Source organism: Thunnus thynnus, chromosome 1, assembly GCF_963924715.1.
Source record: "Thunnus thynnus chromosome 1, fThuThy2.1, whole genome shotgun sequence".
In the NCBI taxonomy this organism is placed as follows: Eukaryota; Metazoa; Chordata; class Actinopteri; order Scombriformes; family Scombridae; genus Thunnus; species Thunnus thynnus.
In genome coordinates, this window is record NC_089517.1 from 12,389,265 (window position 1) to 12,409,473 (window position 20,209).

A 20,209-nucleotide genomic window follows, 5' to 3' on the forward strand; every position below is an offset into this window, starting at 1 on the left:
GCAGCTCCGTGATTCATCTGCCACGACGTAACCATGACAACAATCTCTTGAGCTGCTTCCTGATCCAATAGCACCCACAGGTCAGGAGAGAAGAAATTATAATCAGTGCCATATCACTCTCACCATCACTTCTTCATCCTTGCTGAGGAGGCAGCAGGGCACATCTCATTTAGCCTGCAGGAATATAAGTTTTATTGTGATGAGAGGGGCTTCAGTTAACTTCAGTCTGATTGTTGAAGGAGAAAAAAATGGGTTGATGAAACTAATCAGATGGGAGCATTTTTGTTCCAAGTATACACAGGTGGTTTATTAGTTCACAATTGTCAAATCATTAAGTGTTACACTGTTGTCTAATGATTACAACACACTGAAATGTCTATCCTTATGAGGTTTAAGTAATCAGTCTGCCCTAGATAACTTGATCATCATGAGACACCTACTGTCTCTTACAGTGATGTTTTTATTCTCCCCTGAACAACAATCTTCTTCTGACCCCTACAGGAGAATTGAGGTGTTGCACCTTTGTCAGCTCTCATAATATTTTCAAGCACCAGATGGTACCAGTGAGTCATCAGTCAATCCTACAACGTTCAAAACAGTAGGTCATACAAACAATGCAGTCCACACTTTTCATCATTACTCCCACCCCAGCCCACAAAAAAACAACAGAAAAACAAAAAGAAACAAAAGAACAGTTGTATACAGTAAGCCAAAATTATGTCTTTATAAAAAGTCCATTAAACACTATTTCTTATCACAAAACATCTTCTCTTCTTTGCATTTTGCATTTTCCAAATACAAGATAAATGGTGACCAAAAATCACAGAACGTCTGTCCACATTTTGTTTTCCAATTAAGCTTCTCTAGAGGAAGAAGATGTTTGATCAAGAAATAAATTAAAAGATGGAGCAGTCTTGTCTTTCCAACACATTTGCAAAATAAGTAATGATTATACATATTCTTATTTTTAATTTATCTGAGTTCTGATTTGGTGTGGAATTTCATCAAAATAAACAAGGATTGAATTGAATTTCAGTCTGTCAATTCAGTTTTGAGGAACTCCATGCATTTGCAGGGCAGTTCAGCATGCCTATTTTGTGATATTTTGTAAAAGTGCCCACCACATTTTAGAAGAATGCGTTTTCTCTGTTTAAAGGAACTTGTTGGTTTGGTTTGATTCGGTTTATACAGACAGACTGTTTATCCATACATATTTCACAACCAGAGCCATTATGAAAGAACAACGTACCAGGTTTCAAACAATCACAGAACAGCATGTTTTCATTTTACTGAGCGACAAGATGCTGGAGTGAACAGCCTCTACATATAACGGAAAGTAACGCTTTAGGGGTTTAAACAGTTTTTATTACAATCAAGCCCACAGAAAAGATTTCAAGAGCCAGTCGCCGTTCTAAAGCATTGCTAATGATTACTTTTCCACTCCAAACAGGGACTGCACTGACTGTTTCACTTGGCAGATTGTGTTTGACATTATGAGAGAAAGATTACTTACTATTTTTAATAACCAAGGAAGGAATATTACATATATACAAATATATATAAATATATATATATATATATACATTATTTTGACTGCCTTGTAATAAACACAGCTGTTATTCAAGTTAAAGGCTACAAGCACTTTTTAGTCATTAGGGCTATTCATGGCTTGTCATACATCTTCCCTGGACTCAAATGTTAAAGAAGTAACAGTATCTTCATCATCATCTCTTATGTAAACGGTGATCAGTCTGCTAACTACACCAAAGATTGACCAAACTTGCACAGGCGTAGATTAGATCAGATCAAACACATATTCACAGATGTTGCTTATTCTTCTTCTATACTTCTTTCTTAGATTTCACTGTTTTCATTTAGGACAATTACATAAACCCGCCAAGTATGAGATAGTGTTTGGAGCACCCCAGCATTGGTTTTCCTGGTTCTAGTAACACATCAGCTCTCATCCTGAAGGGCTTTAGCAATGAAAAGAAGTCAGTTGAATACATCTTTTGTTTTTAATTTCTTCCATACTTAAAAATTACAGGGTAAAATCAGTGTTTCACCTGCCTCCCTCTAACAAAAACATATTTCTAGTGGTTTACTGATTGACACACACCTTTTGCTTGGCAGTTTGTGAATGCAGCACAGTACAAATGTCCTTCCCATTTTCTCCTCGCCCTTGTAATCTGTGAGCTTTTATTTACCAAGAGCTGAGGTCATGATAGATATGGACTGCTGCTTTGTTTGGGGTTTGCAGGGCTGACTCACTACATTCTCGCACATTCTGAAGGGAAATGAACTGGGACTGCAGGTGAACATACCTGTTCAATAACAAAGCCCCTGTGTGAAGGCGAGGTGAGGGAGAGGAGGGGAAAGGCAGAGTTTGGTGAGTGATGTTTGGAGGGAAAGCACTGATATGACGCCATGGTGATGTAAAGGGTTCCAACATAAACATGTCAGCAAAAAATTTTAAGAGCGGGTGTGAAGACACAAGTTCAAATATGTAAATGTGTAACTGCTGCCTTTTAGCATCTCCCCAATTCACATGGAGACAAGTCAGGCTATTCTTTGCCAGCATCACTGCCTGGGCTTCACCTAATCCCAACTCCTGATCAGCAGCTGCATTAATATCACATCTAATCAGACTGCCCATATCAAAGTGCTAAAGAGATTATCATGATTTATCATTACTAGCGGACAAAAATGACATGCGGAGTTCCCCAAGGCTCCATTCTGGGGCCTCTTCTGTTCAACATCTATATGCTCCCACTGGCTCAGATTATGGAAAACAACAAAATATGTTACCACAGTTATGCAGATGATACACAAATTTACATAAACATATCACCAGGGGACTATGGTCCAATACTAAAATAGCACTGATTATGTACATTGAAGAAATCAACGATTGGATGTGCCAGAATCTTCTTCAATTAAACAAAGATAAAACTGAAGTAATTGTTTTTGGAGCCAAGGAAGAATGATCAAAAGTCAGCACTCAGCTTCAATCAATGATGGTAAAAACCACAAACCAAGCCAGAAATCTTGGTGTAGTCATGGACTCAGACCTGAATTTCAACAGCTACATTAAGACAGTTACAAAGTCAGCCTACTATCACCAAAAGACTATATATCACGAATTAAAGGACTTATGTCTCAGCAGGATTTGGAAAAACTTGTCCATGCCTTTATCTTCAATAGACTTGACTACTGTAATGGTGTCTTCACAGGTTTCCCTAAAAAATCGATCAGACAGCTGTAGCTTATTCAAAACGCTGCTGCTCGAGTCCTCACTAAGACTAAGAAAGTGTATCATATCACTCCAGTTCTCAAATCTTTAGACTGGCTTCTTGCCTGTCAAAGACTTGATTTTAAAATACTGCTGTTGGTTTATAAAGCACTGAATGGTTTTGGGCCAAAATACATTTCTGATCTGCTGCTATGTTATGAACCATCTAGACCTCTTACGTCTTCTGGAACAGGTCTGCTTTCTGTCCCCAGAGTAAAAACAAAATATGGAGAAGCTAAACTTGCCTTGCCTTCCCTACTTCATTACTTTAGCAGGCATTGCTGTTTGATGGAAAGCACTACTATTTTCACTTCTGTAATATAGGTTCAATAAGCATGCAAGCTGCTATCTATGTATATGAGCCATGAATATCTGCTATAAAGCTTCTTCTGCTTTAATAGACTGTCCCCTCTTTCACTTAGTACTAAACACACTAATTATGAGTGCTTTGAACATCAACCTCAAATAAAGACATGGGACTAGAAGCTGTTAGTTATAGTCTATTTTTTTCCTTGTGCGGAGGAGCAGTGTTTATTAATAGTCACAGTCTGAGGGACCAGATGTACTGTACTTATATAAGCCACACTACTGTATATTTTACTGTCAGATTCTGATTCTAGTTTGGATTTTTTCCTTTGAAATGATGCCTTCTGGTGCGATTAACAGACATGACATAAACCTGCTGTTCTCGTTCTCTCGGCTCTCATAGAGTGGAAACACTTGAGTCATTGAGTCCCCCCCCCACCACCACCACCACCCAGAGTTTTCTCTAACAGCAGTTCACCGCAGAACTCTGGCACAGGAAGCCCAGAGAGGGATGGAGTCATATGCATTACATCATCTCTCAGGCATGTGCAAACAATTTCAGAAAACTGGATCTAATTAAAGGGTGTATGCAGACAGTTACCATCTAGTACTGGCCAAACCAAAAGGCCCAACTATCAGTCATTAACAAATACTGTGCTTTGGATTTGGCCAGTACTCTTAAAATCTGCACTTCAACTTCACACATTGTTTGTTTTTAACTCTGGCTGTGTTGGGTCATCATTATGACGTCTTACTGGCCAGACAGTGTTCAATCTTCATTTTAAACTGTAGTCAACATGTCAAGATTTTATGATAATGCAAAGTACATGTATATTTTCATTTGAACCAATAGAGCAGACAGGAACATGGCATCCTGTTTTTGCTTTAACTATGTGAGACAGAGAAAAAAAAAGAAATTCTGTAAATTTGAAGTTGTTTATGGAAATTTAAGAGGACATTGGGTCAGTAATCAATGCCTTATTAGTACATATTAAAGGGTATGGCTGGCAATGTTCTATATTTTTCTCATTGTCAACAAATCTCATGTGCAGAGCCAAACCAACAACGAATCGATCGTACTTAGAAGTATTGAGTTTGTATCCAAAGCCTGATATGTCTTATTTCTCTGTGCCGCAGACCTCTGTTGTTGTCCAAAAACTATTAAAAACATGTCAATGAGCCACACAGCTGCACTGGGTGACATGTTCCTTTGCCCAGAAGAGTACGGGAAGATTAGTTTGTTTAGAAACAGCTCCAAAGAGTTACGACTGCAATCACATTTTTAGTCTTCGGAGAGTGGTTCTGTGTAAGGCAGACACCACTGCACATTTGCCATTTACAGTGATTTGCTAGCTTGTTGTGCTACATATCACAACCTCTTGACTTCATACCAAAGTTATTTACAATGTATAAAGTAGTACAAAGACTCGTGTTTTTAATAGTTTTTGGACAACAGTGGAGGTCTACAGCAAAGAGGAATAAAATATATCAGTCTTTGGATACACACACACACACACACCCACAATACTTGATCATACTAAGCAGAATCAATTCATTATTTATTGTGGTTTAATATGCTTGTTAAAACAAAAAGTAAAAATGAAAAAAATGGCACACAGACTTTACTGTATGTAAAAACATTTATTGTTGAGGATGTCTTATATTCAGCAGTGCGTTTTATAATAGTACATATTCCTTATGTTGACTCTACACCTGGATTTTGAATTAAGGTATAAAAAAAAATCTCAGCAGTGAGTTGTGTAGATTTACTGTATGTGGTACACACATAAAAGGGTGTGTGTGCACTTTAAACTTGAGATGGCATTTTACAATTAATATACATTTTATGAATCACAGAATAGTATTAACAAGCCCAAGCAAAGAAGCAGTTTTCCACTTTAGCTGACTGTCCATCAGCAAAGCACAATAATGTCAAAAAAGAAACACTAGCGGATATGATCATGGAAGAAGCACACAGTTATAAAACCCAAAGTACTGAGCTCAGCCATACAACTCTTGTCCAAGGAATGTGAGGCTGTTAAGATGAAAGAACATTTTTGGTCGATAGAAACATGATGTTCACAAGTGATGACTTCATGCCAGCATATTGTTCCTATTACACATGAACAGTATATACAAGTTTCAAGTAACTCCTGAATTAGTCCTGTTACACCCATCCCATCTCAAGCAGGTTAGTGTACCTAAGTTCAGTTAGAGGCACACACAGCATGTTGTCATCTCTTACATAATGAATGACATGCTACTGCTAAGATCCTGCTGAGTGCCAAGTGTGTGTGAAAAGTAAAATTTAAGGTCTGTAAAATTCTTTTTTTATCTGGGAGATGTATTTCACTTAAAAAAAAAAAAAAACTCTCAAAAAGTAGCTGCAACCTGAGGAGCTGAACTGAGAGGTTTCACACAAGCTGTTTGCCAACTCTTCCTCACATCTCACTGAGCTACTTGATGAACATTTTGCTATAAATGGTCGACAAAAATGAAAGACAAAATGTAGCAGAGCATGGGGCCATCTAAAAAAAATTTTTTTAGATCATTGCCTCCTTTCTCAGATGTGTACTGTGAGGATGTGACTGTAGCTTATTAGCCAAAAGCTAATCCAATAATCAATCACTCCAATATTGATACGTTAAGCACTGCACCTGTTAGTCTTTGGCATGGTTAAGCATCAGAGAAGCTCAGTGCATCGAGCAGACATTTACAGCGTCATTTGTTACACCTCTTCAGTCTAAACTAGGTTTAATATCCTTTTTGTTTTACAGTACAATCCCACTTTTACTTGATCCAAAATATCAAAATACAGTTATAATGTCCTGTTAAGAAATATAAATGATTGGGATAACCGACATCAGAATTTGAACCGTATGAAAATCAAGATCTTCAGATAGAATAAAAGAAATAGAAAACATATGCACTGGTGCTTTCAGTATAGATTCCATTTAAGGGGGTGAGTCAGCATCATTTCTTAGGCTGACTACAGTGTGAGGCCAGCACTAACTAAAACACCGTGCACACATCAACCGTTACGTACACCAGCCCAGCAGTTATAGCTGGAATTACAAGGCAACACCAATAAACAACACCTGCAAACCACCCTACATGTGAAATGTACAAAAGTGATGTGCTCAGTGACATCAGAGCAAAGGATCATACCTGCACTGTGCTGCTGGTTACTACATGCTGACAGACAGCAACTTGTCTTTTCTACGGCTGTACAGTCAGACAAAGTTTGCAGGACTAGTAGTCATGGCTAAACTATTACTGTTCTGTATGAGATGGCAGTAAGCTGGGCTGCTAACAGACTGCTTTCCATCAAACAGATTGATTTCAGGACTAACTCCACTGGTTCAATATAGGAATTTTTACTGGAGGCTCAGGCCTCAACAGCAAACTATCTTAGTAGAGAAGACAGGGGTTTCTGAATGTTAGTTACTGTTTATACAAAGTTGTTATTGTTCTTTCTGTTACTTGGTAATGTGAAATAAACGAAAAATGAAATTAAAATGAAAATGATTATAGCACAGTATAAAAGAAAAAAAGTAAAAAGTCTGGACAAGTCATTTAAAGGCTCAAAAAAAGGAGCAGCTGAAATGAAACGACTAAAAACTAAATCAGATTTACACCTTCAATTACAACAACATAATAATAATAATAAACATAAGTATAAACATGTATATGGGAGAGGGCAATTCCAGTTATTTCCCTTCTTCTCAGATGTATGTTCTGGTTGAGCACGCCTTGCCCCGCAGTTTGGCACAAGACTTAAGTTTCCACACAGTGAGATGAGACCAGGGCAGTGGCTGAAATTATTCCACATGGTGAGATGAAACGACAGGATTGGCTGGGAGACGGGTTGGACCCCGCCCCTACAGGTCCCCTTCCACTCTCTTCCTGCGGACTGGAGAGGACAAGCGGAATAAAAAGACAGTCAAATATATGATTTTTTTTTTTGTTTTTTTGGACAGATAAGTGAAATAAAGAACGATGAACTGCAAACATGCTACACAACCTTCAAACCTACACAGGCCTGTTAGTTATCATGACAACTAAGTGAGTCATCATGTGCTACACGGTCAAAGTTTACACCTATTTCAACAGTGTGTGTGAGCGAGAAAAGAGGAAGTGAGATGTCGTCACTCTCAAAGCTCTAAGATCAAAACGTGTCAATCTCCATACAGTTAGAGCAGTGAATGTTCCATTCAAACACTGTGAAAGAAATCACTGTTATCATTGATGCGTTTATACACTTGCGACCACACCCATGCATCAGACCTGTGCTACCGCAGCTCTTACAGGATGAGGAGCTAAAAGAGAGAACAGAGGTCATCACTGTGGAATGATGTCTTGTAAACATCTGGATTCCGTTGGGTATGTCGCAACACTTTGTCATGATGCGATCTCCCAAAGGTAGACAAGTTTCGACAAGTCTCCAGTTCTTGAGAATGTGTGTGTGTGTGTGTAACATACCCAGGTCATTGTTCTTGGTGATCGCTGCTGCAGCTCTGGAGCGAGGTCCTTGCTGGGTGAAGTGGTAACCGAACTTCACTATGCTGTTGTTCTCCTCCAACATTTTAGCTATCTCCATCTCTATGGTAGTGCCCAGCTGCTGCCTCTGAAACACACACACATAACATACAAGAGGTCAACATCTGTACATGAGAGTAAGAAATTCACTTTGGTTTATAGAAGTAAGACTCATTTCCGACCACTAAAATGTGATTTATGTTCTTCCCCACTACTGGAAACTCTCAACTGTTCTTTAATTTTTTTTGTTAGGTCAGTGGTTTGTGTTGGTTGGCATTTTCTTCAGCTGCATGCTGCATAGCACAAATATTTTTTACTACTTCAGGCTACATGAAACCACTTTATTTAACTGTCATAAATTGTCCCTCAGTCATAAATTCCCATTAATCACCTATAGAGACATGAAAAAACAATTCTCTTATCACCTTAATCTTTAATTTTGTGAGCTTTTATTTAGAGATTTTAACTAGTAAAGTCCCTGTTCATTCATGATTCTGGTGTGCTGGTGTCACAAAGCATATGGTACCTGGTTGTCTATCTTGATCTCTATGAGTGTGTCGTTGTCTCGCAACGCATCAACCAGAGCCTGCACCCCAGCCCCGGTGATGAAGTTGGACTCCAAGTTCAAACTTCGCAACGTCTTGTTCTCCCTCAGCATTTCACTGAACGCCTGGAAGGGACATGGAGTAGGAGGAAGGAGGAAATAAAGGTAAAAGACGTAAATGTGGAGCTGTTAGGTCTAAACAAAGCCATTTCAAGTCTGCATAGCATTCCCTCTCACCACAGCGATGGGGTCGTTACTCCGTGTTGCTGCCAGGCTGAACTTCTTGACGTGCGTGTTCTTCTCCATGGCTTTGGCCAAGTCCTTAAGCGTGGGAATTGGGATGTTCTGAAAAACAAAGAAACACAGCCGTTGGTCCAAAGATAGACAAGCATACAGCGTATAGATTCTCTGAGCTTGTGTTTCTGTTTGCGTGTTGTACCTTAATGTTGTTCAGGTTAACCTCTGTTAAGGAGCTGTCATTGCTCTTTATCCTCTGCAGGGTTTCTTCTACATTAGTGGGGTTGGGAGGCTCATCAAACACTGGGTTCATCTTCTCTCCTTTAATCACATCTGGGAAAACCAAACACAGGATATTAATATTCTTTTGTACTTTTGAATTCAATACAAAAGTTTAGAGGTTGATTCTACTATTGTACTTACTGTTGTAGCCCTCTTTAGTTCCAGTCCCATCATACGTCTGAGTACTGGTGACCAGCGTGTGAACACCCAGAATTGCTGCAAACAAAACACACATGTTCTCCAGAATTAAAAAATGCATCAGTAGGGCAATAAGGGTAACAAAATCTAGAGGTCATAGCAAGTGGTGTTGTTTTGCTCAATGAGCCCTTTTATTCTGCCATCAACACACACACAGAGTAAAAGGACAAAGCCATGAGAAAGACAGTGAGAATGAAAGGAGCTTGTGTTTTACTGTCCCAGCAGAGACTGGGCTCAGGCAGAGTCACAGTTTCTCACAAATCCAACACTGTGTTTTGCTTTCTCAGCATTTTTTTTTCCACTCTCTCTTACCTGCAAGATCACATAGTTCTGTATCTGTGGCGCTGGACAGGGCTTCCTCCAATTCCGGGTCGAGGGTTGTGACTTCCTGCTGGCATGTTTCTATTGGTTTCTGCTTAGGAACAAATACTTTACCTATGAAGATAGAGGGAAATAGGAAAGAGGAAACGAGGAAAGGATGAGACGATGTCATTCATATTCTACCTCAAAGGAGATGATTTAGCCCTCATAAAAAAATGTGCAGGCAATAAAGTACTTTAACTTTAACGCAGACATAAGAAACAGGTACAAGCAGGCCGAGTAAAGGTTTTACGAGATGTTACGCAACCTTCCATTTCTATAAAAACTGTCAAACTGGTAGATGTTGGTTAATGTGACTTGTTATGGTCTTTTCAGACAGGGAGCAATTGACGCACATAAGGAATTCATTGGGGGCAGGTAGGGAAGTGCGGGCAATCTGACAGTTGGAGCGACAAGCAGGCGCAATACCGCTAAACTGTTGCAGCCGTGCTCGTCTCACACACACCAGAGTTGAACTGTCTTGAACTTTTTTCTACGCGACGTGCAGTGTTCATCGATGGACAAGAGACTGATCTTTGCCATTTCTGAGTTCCCTGAGATATACAACTGTTTTCTAAACAGTTATGAGAGGATGAAGAAGCCTTCTGTTTACAGTGAATCTGTGCAATGACGTCATTAAGATATCAACATGCTACAGAGACATTAGAGGCAGTGGTGAATTATCAGCAGATCATTTTCTCCCCGGGACGACGATGAACGTTGACCGGCCAATCATCTCAGTAGTCAAACTGCTTGGCCGGTCTCAAAAGGCGTCATTTGGATAAACTGACCACATATTGAGAATCTAAATGGATACTTTCTCGCCTGACAAAATATTAAAACTTGATAATGTGACATAATAATGGTCCTCAGTCGAAAATTACAACAGCTTTTAGCGCCATTGCTGGCAGCACAGAGCGCCTGCCGTTTACTCCTGTCTATTTGCATGAGGAGCGCAGTGAGACCCTGCAGATCCAAGCGGGTACGCAGGCGGAGTGTTGCTTACCATTTGAAAAGACCTTTATTCTCTCACCATCATTCCTATACTCTTGCCTTGTGCCACAGTCATGAGACTGCATGACTACCAATTGCTGTGTGACTCTTTGTGTGTGTGTGTGTCTGCACGAAAAGAAAATAGACACATTTCCAAATACAGCTACTGTGTAATTACATGAAATAGGTTTGAAATTAATACCAAAGCCAATCTGTGTGTTTGACTTGTTTACTTAAACGCATTATGCTTTACTGCAATGCATGGGGGAACAACACAGATCAAACTGAAGATTGGACACTGAAGTATTTTTCTGTTCATATAATAGCCTGATCAATACTTAGGATGACAAACAGTAAACTGGGATATAAAATTGTTGTAGAGGTCATCTTAGAGTAATTGTGATGTTCCTCAGAAGGCGGTAAAGTCTGAGCAGAAATGTGCTGGACCTCCCTGCTGGAACTAATTTTACACAACTTTCCCCAATCATCAGTTCAGACAAGCTGAACTTAGTCCAGCCACAACTGTCTGACAAGCATGGTATTACCATGGTAACCTATCTGAGGGAAGAAACAGGAAGAGCGAAGGAAGTCATGGAACAATGACTGGACTCTAATCTTGACTGCACTGCTCAGGCAACAAACATTTGCACTGGATGTAGAGACCATACAGTGGGTAACATTCACTGCCTTTCTTTATGCCTGTCTAATCAGACAAAAACTCCCCGAGAACTGGCCCTCACTCACTCTTTCCCTCCGTCTAAGTCGGTCAAGCCAGTCAAATTGCTCAAACTGGTCCCAAGTGGGGTCTCTGGCACTTCCTGAGAGCCAGCAAACAGTAAATACAGTCATCAGGCAGCATCCTGTGCCAGTCCCTCTGGAGCAACATTTGGCCTGTCAGAATTGAGGAAAGACATGGCCAAGAAACTGACAGCTGCATGATCTGACAGTCCATGTAATCCCAACGGAGTGTATATCATGGGTTAAATGAGGAAAACATATGGGGAGACAAAATTGTAACAATGCTGAAGGGAAAATAGATACATCAAGAAAGTGGAGTCATGCAAGCAATGCACCATAAGCATATTTTAAAGCAATGTCATTCATGACATTGCATCAATTTGTCATCTGGTGTTGTGCATGCTGATAGTAATACTGAGCAGGCCACCAAAATCCTGTGATATTACACATCCTCCTCTTCCATAGAGGCTCAGCATATAGGTTCTACTTCAACCACCATTTAGCCACAATTTCTTGGTTAAAAGGGACCTATAATGCACATTTCCATGTCTGTATTTTTATTCTGCAGCTTTACTAGAATATCTTTGCATGATTTACAGTTCAAAACACTGCTGTCTCTTTAAGACCCCCATCCTGATGAGCCCACTCTGTTCTGATTGGTTAGCCCCCCCAGAAGTTGCCCCTCGACAGACTTCCATCGGCTCCAGAGGCTACGTAAACAAACAACGGTAGTCGGATTTAACTTCTTTTTCCTCATTCTTTACTTGAAAGATCAACCTTTCAAATGCATCTGTGTATGTTTGAGCACGAATCCAAAATGTGCAATCATCACAAGGAGGAAGCAGAAGTAACTTTACGAATTCAGAGAAGGCTGAAGTCCTGGTTTCTGACTTGCAGCAAGCATTTTTACATATGTTCACCTCAAGTTTTTGGAACTCTGATCATGTTTAACAGGCATCCAACATCATAACAGTATATAAATAAGAGAAAATCATAAAAAGCATATTATGTCCCCTTTAAATAATGTTGTCAAACCTGGAGGGAACTCAAGGCTGGAAAGAAGGACGGGACAATAAAAAAAGACGGATTAGAGAAAAGTAATAAAAAGGACTGACCCAATATAGTAACATGTAAGTGGTTGAAAGGCTGAAATGGTTGCCATGGCATTTAAGCAGGTTGTTTTGCTCTAATATCATGTGCGTTATTCAAAAGGAGACACACACACACACACACACACCACTTATCAGCAGGGGGTGAGTATAACAAGGGGAAGAGAATCAGCTAAATTCCACAGAACCACCACAGTGATTTCAGTTTTCCATGTTGTCATAGGGCGCATACACACACACACACACACACACACACACACACACACACACACTCACACACTCACTCACACACACACACACACACACACACACACTCACACACTGACTCACTCACACACACACACACACACACACACACACACACACCCTCAATCACTCAGAGGGAGTATGATTTCTAACAGACCAGCATTGGGTCAGGGGGAAGATGTCAGTTCCATATTTCCTCTCCATTGAGGGAGTAGCTTTCAGATCTCCAGGGATCCCAACAAGAGGAATTCCTCTGGACAAGAATGTCTTCCTGGTTCCTGGTAATGTTTCTACTCTATTCATTTTTTTTGTCATAGTGTCACATAAAGTATTTCCTCATTTTCTCTACAAAAAAGATTACTACAAGTATGTGTAAAAACCAGTTTTAACCAGAACTGGTTTCTCTCGAGAAGGTCTGGTAATCTGAGTTTATACAGCGAGGTTAATCCAGTGAGTGTTTATTGCACCAACAGCTCTATGATATCACATGTGATGATGCATCCCACATTCAATCATGGTGTGTTTTCACTCATGCCACAGGCTCAGGTGCATGATTATGTAACAGGAGTGTCACATATGGCCGAACTCAACGACTGTGAAAATTAAAAGATAGGTTCATAATTTTTCAAGTCTGCCCTCGTCAGGTGCCTAAATGAACATTGACATATGTTTTTCTTGCTGTAATCATTTCTCCTGTTCATACTGGTCTTCATAATACACTTTCAATGTAAGTGATGGGGAACCTCCCTGTGAGAAAAAGTGTATTTAAAAGTTTATTTGAAGCTTATATGAGGCTTCAGCCATCCAAATTAGTGAAATAAATTGAATATATTTTCAAGTGTTTTTAGTGCAAAATTCCCTCTTTTTGTTACTATCCTTTCACTGCAGCCGAACAGGAAAACATTGTCCATCAAGACACAAAGAGGGAAATTTTTACTAAAAAGATTAACTGGGGAAGATATCCACGTTATTTGACTAACTCAGATTGGTTGAAGCCTCATATTATGTTGAGATAAACTTTTAAATATGTTTTTGCTCAATATGAGGAATGTGACCCCCCCCATCACTTACATCAGTAAGCACATTTGAAGTGGATCCTCTAGTGGTCAGTATGAACAGGAGGAATGATTACAGCAAGTAAAACCTATTTCAATGTTCATATGAGCACCAACTATTGTTTCAAGACAGACTTGAAAAATGGTGAATGTATCCTTTAAGATCATTTTTATGGAATTTGGAGTTTATTGTATATTTACTATGAGACAAAACTCCACAGCTGGACTCACAGTACAGCTCTTCGACCAGAGAACCACCAGGATACTTTGTTCATTGGCATTTCAATCAATGAGCAAAAGCCAGACAACAAAAAAATCTATGTCAACTTGAGAAATCACTCCCATTCAAATAAAGCTTTAAGCTAATATTTGCATAGCCTCTTCTGAAAGATAAAGCCTGAACCACATTAAGTTAAGATTTACCAATCACTAGAACCTGAAATAAAATAAATACACCAACTAACATCAATAAAAAGAGCGATTCCAGACACCAAACACCTGAACATTTCAAAAAGATTTCATCTTAACCTTGCCTACTCCTTTGACACTCCCTGCAGTATCTCCTATCCCCTGATACAAACACACCTCCCCCACACTGCATGTTGCATAAGAGCAGACATGCATTAATAACGCCTGCAAAGACAGCAGAACAGTAATTACTGCTATGTGTCTGTACTGCTGATACAGACACAAACACACCTCGGTTCTCCATCCCCTGAGAAATACAATGCTAACATGAGATAGCACCTTGTTACTGCCTGTGCATGCACTAACACCCCTCCTGGAACTTGGCAAGTTTCCAGTGATGATTTCTACAACAATACTTGACTTTTGTGGCTTTTATTAATTTTTGCATTTATCTTTGTCAAAACTATAAGAATTGAGGTTCACTGCAAGTCAAAATGCCACACAACATTCAAAACAAGCATTAACAATAATTCAAAAACTTTTATTTTATTTTATATAACTTAAAGTGTTGTTTGGAGCTATTTTATGGACAAATGTCGACAAACACACACCTTTTTTCTCCCCTGTGAAGGGCACAATATCCTCTCTGTCCTTGTACTCGATGGCTTCCTTCTCCAGGTATCTGAGGAGGCTATCCCTGTTGAATGGTCCCGTGTCTTTCTTCACCGTCTGGTCCTTCTGACGCATACCCGCCGGGAGAAGAGCATTCTGTAGGTAACAAGGAGACACATTAGATGAGTCAGCTGATAACTGACTTCAATACACTCACCATAGACTTGCTGTCTTCTGTCTATAAAAAGGGTAGACACGCTTAGTATATTGGTAAATAATGCAAGTCTGTATGCTATTTGTAAAACAAATTATTAGAACATTTCTATATCAGGAAGCAAAAATACAGGTAAAATAGTCAGGCTCTGTCCCATGGCATGTCAATAGCTCTCTGAAGATACATGTGTGTTGATATGAAGTTTTTATACAGAATGCTGAGGTTTTTATACAGAATGCTGAAGCCAGATACCTAAAGGGAACTAACAAGCTTCTTTGAATCTGTTTCCATATCATTTTAAAGGGGAACTATTATGCTAATTTTCAGTTCTATATTTTCATTTTTGGACTCTACTGGAGTAGCTTTGCATGATTTACAGTTTGAAAAACTCCTTATCCCCTCAGCTCAGTGCGATAAGATATGTCTTATTTTACTGTTTGCTGATTGCTCTCAGCACGTATTGGAGTTGTGTTAAGTTACTGCTGATGAAAACCCAACATTTCCTGCCATTGCTGCTTCAAATTGAAAGCTTTTAAATGACTAAATAACGGGAGACTTTTATTGTGAATAATTGTGCTCGTCACCAAATCAGCAGAGCTTTGATAGTAGCACTAAAAACCGGGTGACAGAACAACATATGGAGATATTTGGAGCTCCTTGTTCAGCGGATCAGTTAGACTCAAGTCATGGCTCAGTGTGACTGCCCCCCAAACAATGTAAAAATGCTATAATGATAGCAGAGCGGAACAGTTAACACGCGCGCTGTGCGTGGAGCAGATGATCATATAAAGAAATCTGTCACAAGTTGACGTCGGCCTGGGCTGAAAGTATAAAAAACTGTTGGAAACCAAGCATTTAGAGCAGTCTGAAGCCAGTGCTTTTTGCTAACAGGGATTGCTTCTACATATGTTTACCTCACTATTTGAAACTTCGACCACGTTTAATATGAACATCCGACATTGTACCATTATATATATGACAGAAAATAAGGAAAAGCATAATAGGTCCCCTTTAAGGTTTTATTCATTACTTTTAAAGCACTTCCATGGTCTAATTCCAGCATACATTTTTGAGTTTTTATGTGTCTGCACATTCCTGGTCTTGTCACTTTTAACTCACTACTTTGTCTTCTACCTATCATTTTTTTTACATTAATAATTTTATTTTTTATTTGTTGACTGTTCTGCTCTGAAAGCATTTTTCAGAATAGTGTAGAAGGTGGAAAAAGGTTGAAAAAATTGCCTGTCTACTCCAAACAAAATACTAGGGCTACTCCCTTGAAGTCGCTGAGTCGATGCATCAGTCGCTAAATCATTATACATAGAGTATCACAGCATGATAGTGTGAAAGGCTGTAAACTTTGACAGATTCTTGTCTCTGAATGACCTAAATACATAACTGATGGAAACAGAGAGGGATGATGGAAAGAGAGGACAGTGCAACGCAGAGCAAGTGTGTTTCCTGCTCCAAGCACTCAGCCCTGGTGTTAAATGTAGCAAAGTCCGCTAAACTACTATTTAAATAGATGCGTACCAGCATCTCGACCATTGCCTCTCTACCGTCCAGTGTGATCAACTGTCCAGCTGACAGTGCTGTCAGCAGCCGTAAGGAGAGAACTGACGCAAACTTTTTATTTCTCTGACTGTGTGGAAATCTGACATTTTCACATCAGTCTTACAGGTAAAATATAAGACTCATGTAGGTTCTTATTATCAATTTAGTGTGGGGTGGCTGCTCTGCAGGTGCGCTTGATTGTAACTGCCACCTATAAAAACAAAATATATGTAACAAGATTAATACTAATATACTTTAGATGAGAATACCCCCCCCCGCGCCTTTCTGAGTCGATGCATCGGTCTGAAGTGCCAACTGAGTTACACACTATGAACTAGTTTAACCTGATGCATGTCAACCAAAAACATATGGCTTAAAAGACCTAACATAAAAACACAACCAATTGTTGACCATTTGAAGGTGAGGGAAAAGTTGGGGGCGGTGAACAAGGATGTGTTAAAATAGTTCATCTGACCAGCACGGGCGCACTGCAGCTATTAAAGCCAAATGTTCCACTTCTTTTTGGTCACAAAACTACTATTTTTCCAGAGTGAACACATAAAATTCAACTTTTATTCATCAAATTGAACTGAAAACCAAAGGACTGTGTATCTAAAAGTTAAAATTTTCCCACTGCTGCTGACCGTTTCCTGTGGGCCTTGAGTGGGGTGATTTGTCTCACTCAGTTTAGATAGAAAATAAATAAAACAAGCAGGGGCTGTGGTGTATTTCTTTATACTCTCTATCTCTGTTTACAAATAAACATACAAACACTTAGCAGCCTGCTGACAGAGCTGTTGTAGCTCAGACCCTTTAAATTATTTTCCCAACCATGGAGGCTGGGAGCTGGGGGGTTGCAGTTAGAAGTTACAATGGAAAATTCCTCCCTTGGATTTTAATTTGTGACGGTCAATGCATTTCAGGAAGTTCAATAGTGATGACACATATCCTATACATTCTGGTGTATGTCATTCTCTATTATTTATATTATATGACACTAGAAACTAACTACACCAGGAAAGCAATCTGGTTTTTGAAAATAGGGGCTTATCTAAAACTGTAGATGTGCCCCCTACTTTAAACGATTGAAAAGATTTTTATTCTACTGAGGCTATTGTGACACTGGCCATTTCCCAACATGCTCCCTTGCCCACAGAAACTCCTTCCCACTAAAGAGCCCTGGAGCTCCTCCAACCCTCACCGAGCCCTGACCTCAGGGTCCATCTCCTCGAGGGCTGTCTCCAGCTGTTTCAGTTCATCCGCCGACAGTTTGTTGAGGATTTCATCTTCGTCGAGATCCTTGTACTTGTCCAGGTCCTTCTTGTACGACAGTGCCATGGTGCCGGCTATAGCTTGCTAAACAACACTGGACAGCAGACCACAGTCACACTGTTGCTTCTCAGGCTCGCTGCTTCAAAACCAGGGAGACACTACCTAAAAAAAAAAAAAAAAAAACGATGGCACACACACAGACAAATAAACATTCATGATGAGAGATGAGGCATACAATTACCTTTTCATTTTGCTGACTAAAACAATCAAATTCAATTATATCTTGTAAAATGAGATAAGCATTGTTTATCTCTGTGAAACCATAGTGAAGCACAGCTGGGCTGCATAATAACGCTTTGCAATGATGTAACACACACACACACACACAGCTGGAACAAAGGAAGAACTTTCTCAGACTCAGAAAAAAAAAAAAAAACATCTGACCACTCCCAGGATGGTCACTGACAACTCTTCCTGTAAGCAAACTTTAGACACCGTTATCAACTTCAGAGAAAAATGAAAGAAGATTCAATTAAGATTAAATAAAGCTTTAAACAAAAATAAGAGAATGAGTTAGGGAGTGACTGTATATCCTCTCAAAGTAAATGAAGAGGCCTCAGCCTTCAGTTGCCTCTCCCACGCCACAGTCCGAACAAAATATGACCTCATGATTTCCAGATTCCCTGCAGGACTCCACAGATGGTCTTAGTCCTAATCACTCACATACACTTACTGTACAGACATTTAAACCTAAACTTGTACTTTCCCAAATGGTCTGCTCACGCTATAGTCAACCACATCTATGTGTGTAGGCCTAAGCACTTAATTGCTGGTTATTGAGCTGAAGAACCTTACTATGCGAGTGGGTACCTGTAAATGCTTTAGATTACACAAACATATCCCATCAGTCCAACTGATTCATGTCAATGTTGAAATACAACACCGTTTCTAAACTCTGTGACAGCAGAAAACTGTGAATAGTCTGTGTTTCACCTCTGTGGCTTAGCCAAGGATTCTTTAAACATTTAAAGCCATTTCCCCGGAGCTGCCTGAGTGATTTCTCCAGTTCAGAGGAGTTCCCTGAACAGTCTGTGTCTCTGTCTGCATCTCTCACGCTGTTCAGTTCTTCATCACCACAATCCAAGCTCTGTCCTGGCCTAATTCTTCCCCTCACCTTCTCCATTAGACCTCTACAACAACCACGTTTAATCTGAAATGATTTTTAGAGTCGTAGCGGGGGCATTCACAAGCCTGTGTGCCAGCAAAGGAAGCTGCGCTAAAATGTCAGCGCTGATGGCTTTAATCAAAGAATGAATATAATGATCTACAATGATAATGTCACCCTAATGTTCTACTGTACAGCGGTTCAATCAGATCATGGAGAACAGAGTCAGAAGTGCAATGAGGTCTTGTACATTGCTACTTCAGGATATTAACACAGCTAACTGTGAGGAAGGCGATCAGCTATTCAAGCTGCAATGAAATGAAACTAATGGTGACAGGTAAAGATAGTAGGGACAAAGCTGAAGACTAGCTGAACCTACAAAGTCTGGACAGACAACACATAAAGATTGTTTCCACCCCAACTGGTGCTGATTTTTAGTCTTTGACAGTCAGGACGGAGCACAAACCTTCCGAGTGAGTAATCACACAGACAGCACATTAAACAACTGGTCAGTAATGACTGGAGTTCTGGCGGTACACCACCTTGTAAATCCCTCCAAGAACACCAATTATCGCGTGTTCTTGTACCAAAACAAGACAAAAAAAAGAAGAATAAAAGCACAGAGTTTGGGTGAGATCCTGGATGGAGAGGTGTGGGCAAGAGGGAACTGGAGATGAGTGAAGTCTGTAAAACAAAGCTAAATTCAGGTCCTGGTCGGCTCTTTGATTTTATGTTGACATTGATTGTCTTTACAGCTCAATCAGCTTTTCTTCCATTTCAGTTGTCCGGTGCACTCTCACACCACAAACCTCTCTCTCCTTATTCTGTTTATTAACCAGTACGTCTCCCTTGTGTTGACGTTCGAGTGACTGCGTCTGAAGACTTAGGATTAGAATCTTTACACATTTTATCTGCCGACTGTCAACACCTGCTGATCCAGACTGGCACCGCACCGCTCCACCTCGGTGCAGTCAGTCGCCTTTAGGTATTGAAATGATATAAATAGACATTAAAATCTGGCCCAAATGAAAATGTCAGGCTGTAAAATAATGTAAATAAAATGTAACACTGCAATATATATATAT

The 20,209-nt window shown here is 39.8% G+C and overlaps 1 protein-coding gene across 4 annotated transcripts in view; it reads right to left on the reverse strand.

Annotated features, from left to right (window-relative positions):
• Positions 1-5,219: 5,219 nt before the first annotated feature.
• tmod2 (tropomodulin 2) overlaps positions 5,220-20,209 on the reverse strand; it is a 30,118-nt gene continuing 15,128 nt past the window's right edge. For 2 of the 4 annotated variants that reach the window (XM_067584968.1, XM_067584960.1), the window contains exons 2-11: positions 17,900-18,121; positions 14,919-15,075; positions 9,711-9,833; positions 9,342-9,416; positions 9,121-9,251; positions 8,919-9,026; positions 8,664-8,807; positions 8,081-8,225; positions 7,886-7,917; positions 5,220-7,511 (exon numbers count right to left, since the gene is read on the reverse strand). In XM_067584968.1, the coding sequence (XP_067441069.1) occupies positions 7,239-7,511; positions 7,886-7,917; positions 8,081-8,225; positions 8,664-8,807; positions 8,919-9,026; positions 9,121-9,251; positions 9,342-9,416; positions 9,711-9,833; positions 14,919-15,075; positions 17,900-18,025 (1,314 nt within the window). In that variant the 5' untranslated portion in view covers positions 18,026-18,121 and the 3' untranslated portion in view covers positions 5,220-7,238. Of the gene's footprint in view, positions 7,512-7,885; positions 7,918-8,080; positions 8,226-8,663; positions 8,808-8,918; positions 9,027-9,120; positions 9,252-9,341; positions 9,417-9,710; positions 9,834-14,918; positions 15,076-17,888; positions 18,122-20,209 lie in introns of those variants that run through there. The other 2 variants (XM_067584977.1, XM_067584985.1) reach the window with 2 other exon arrangements.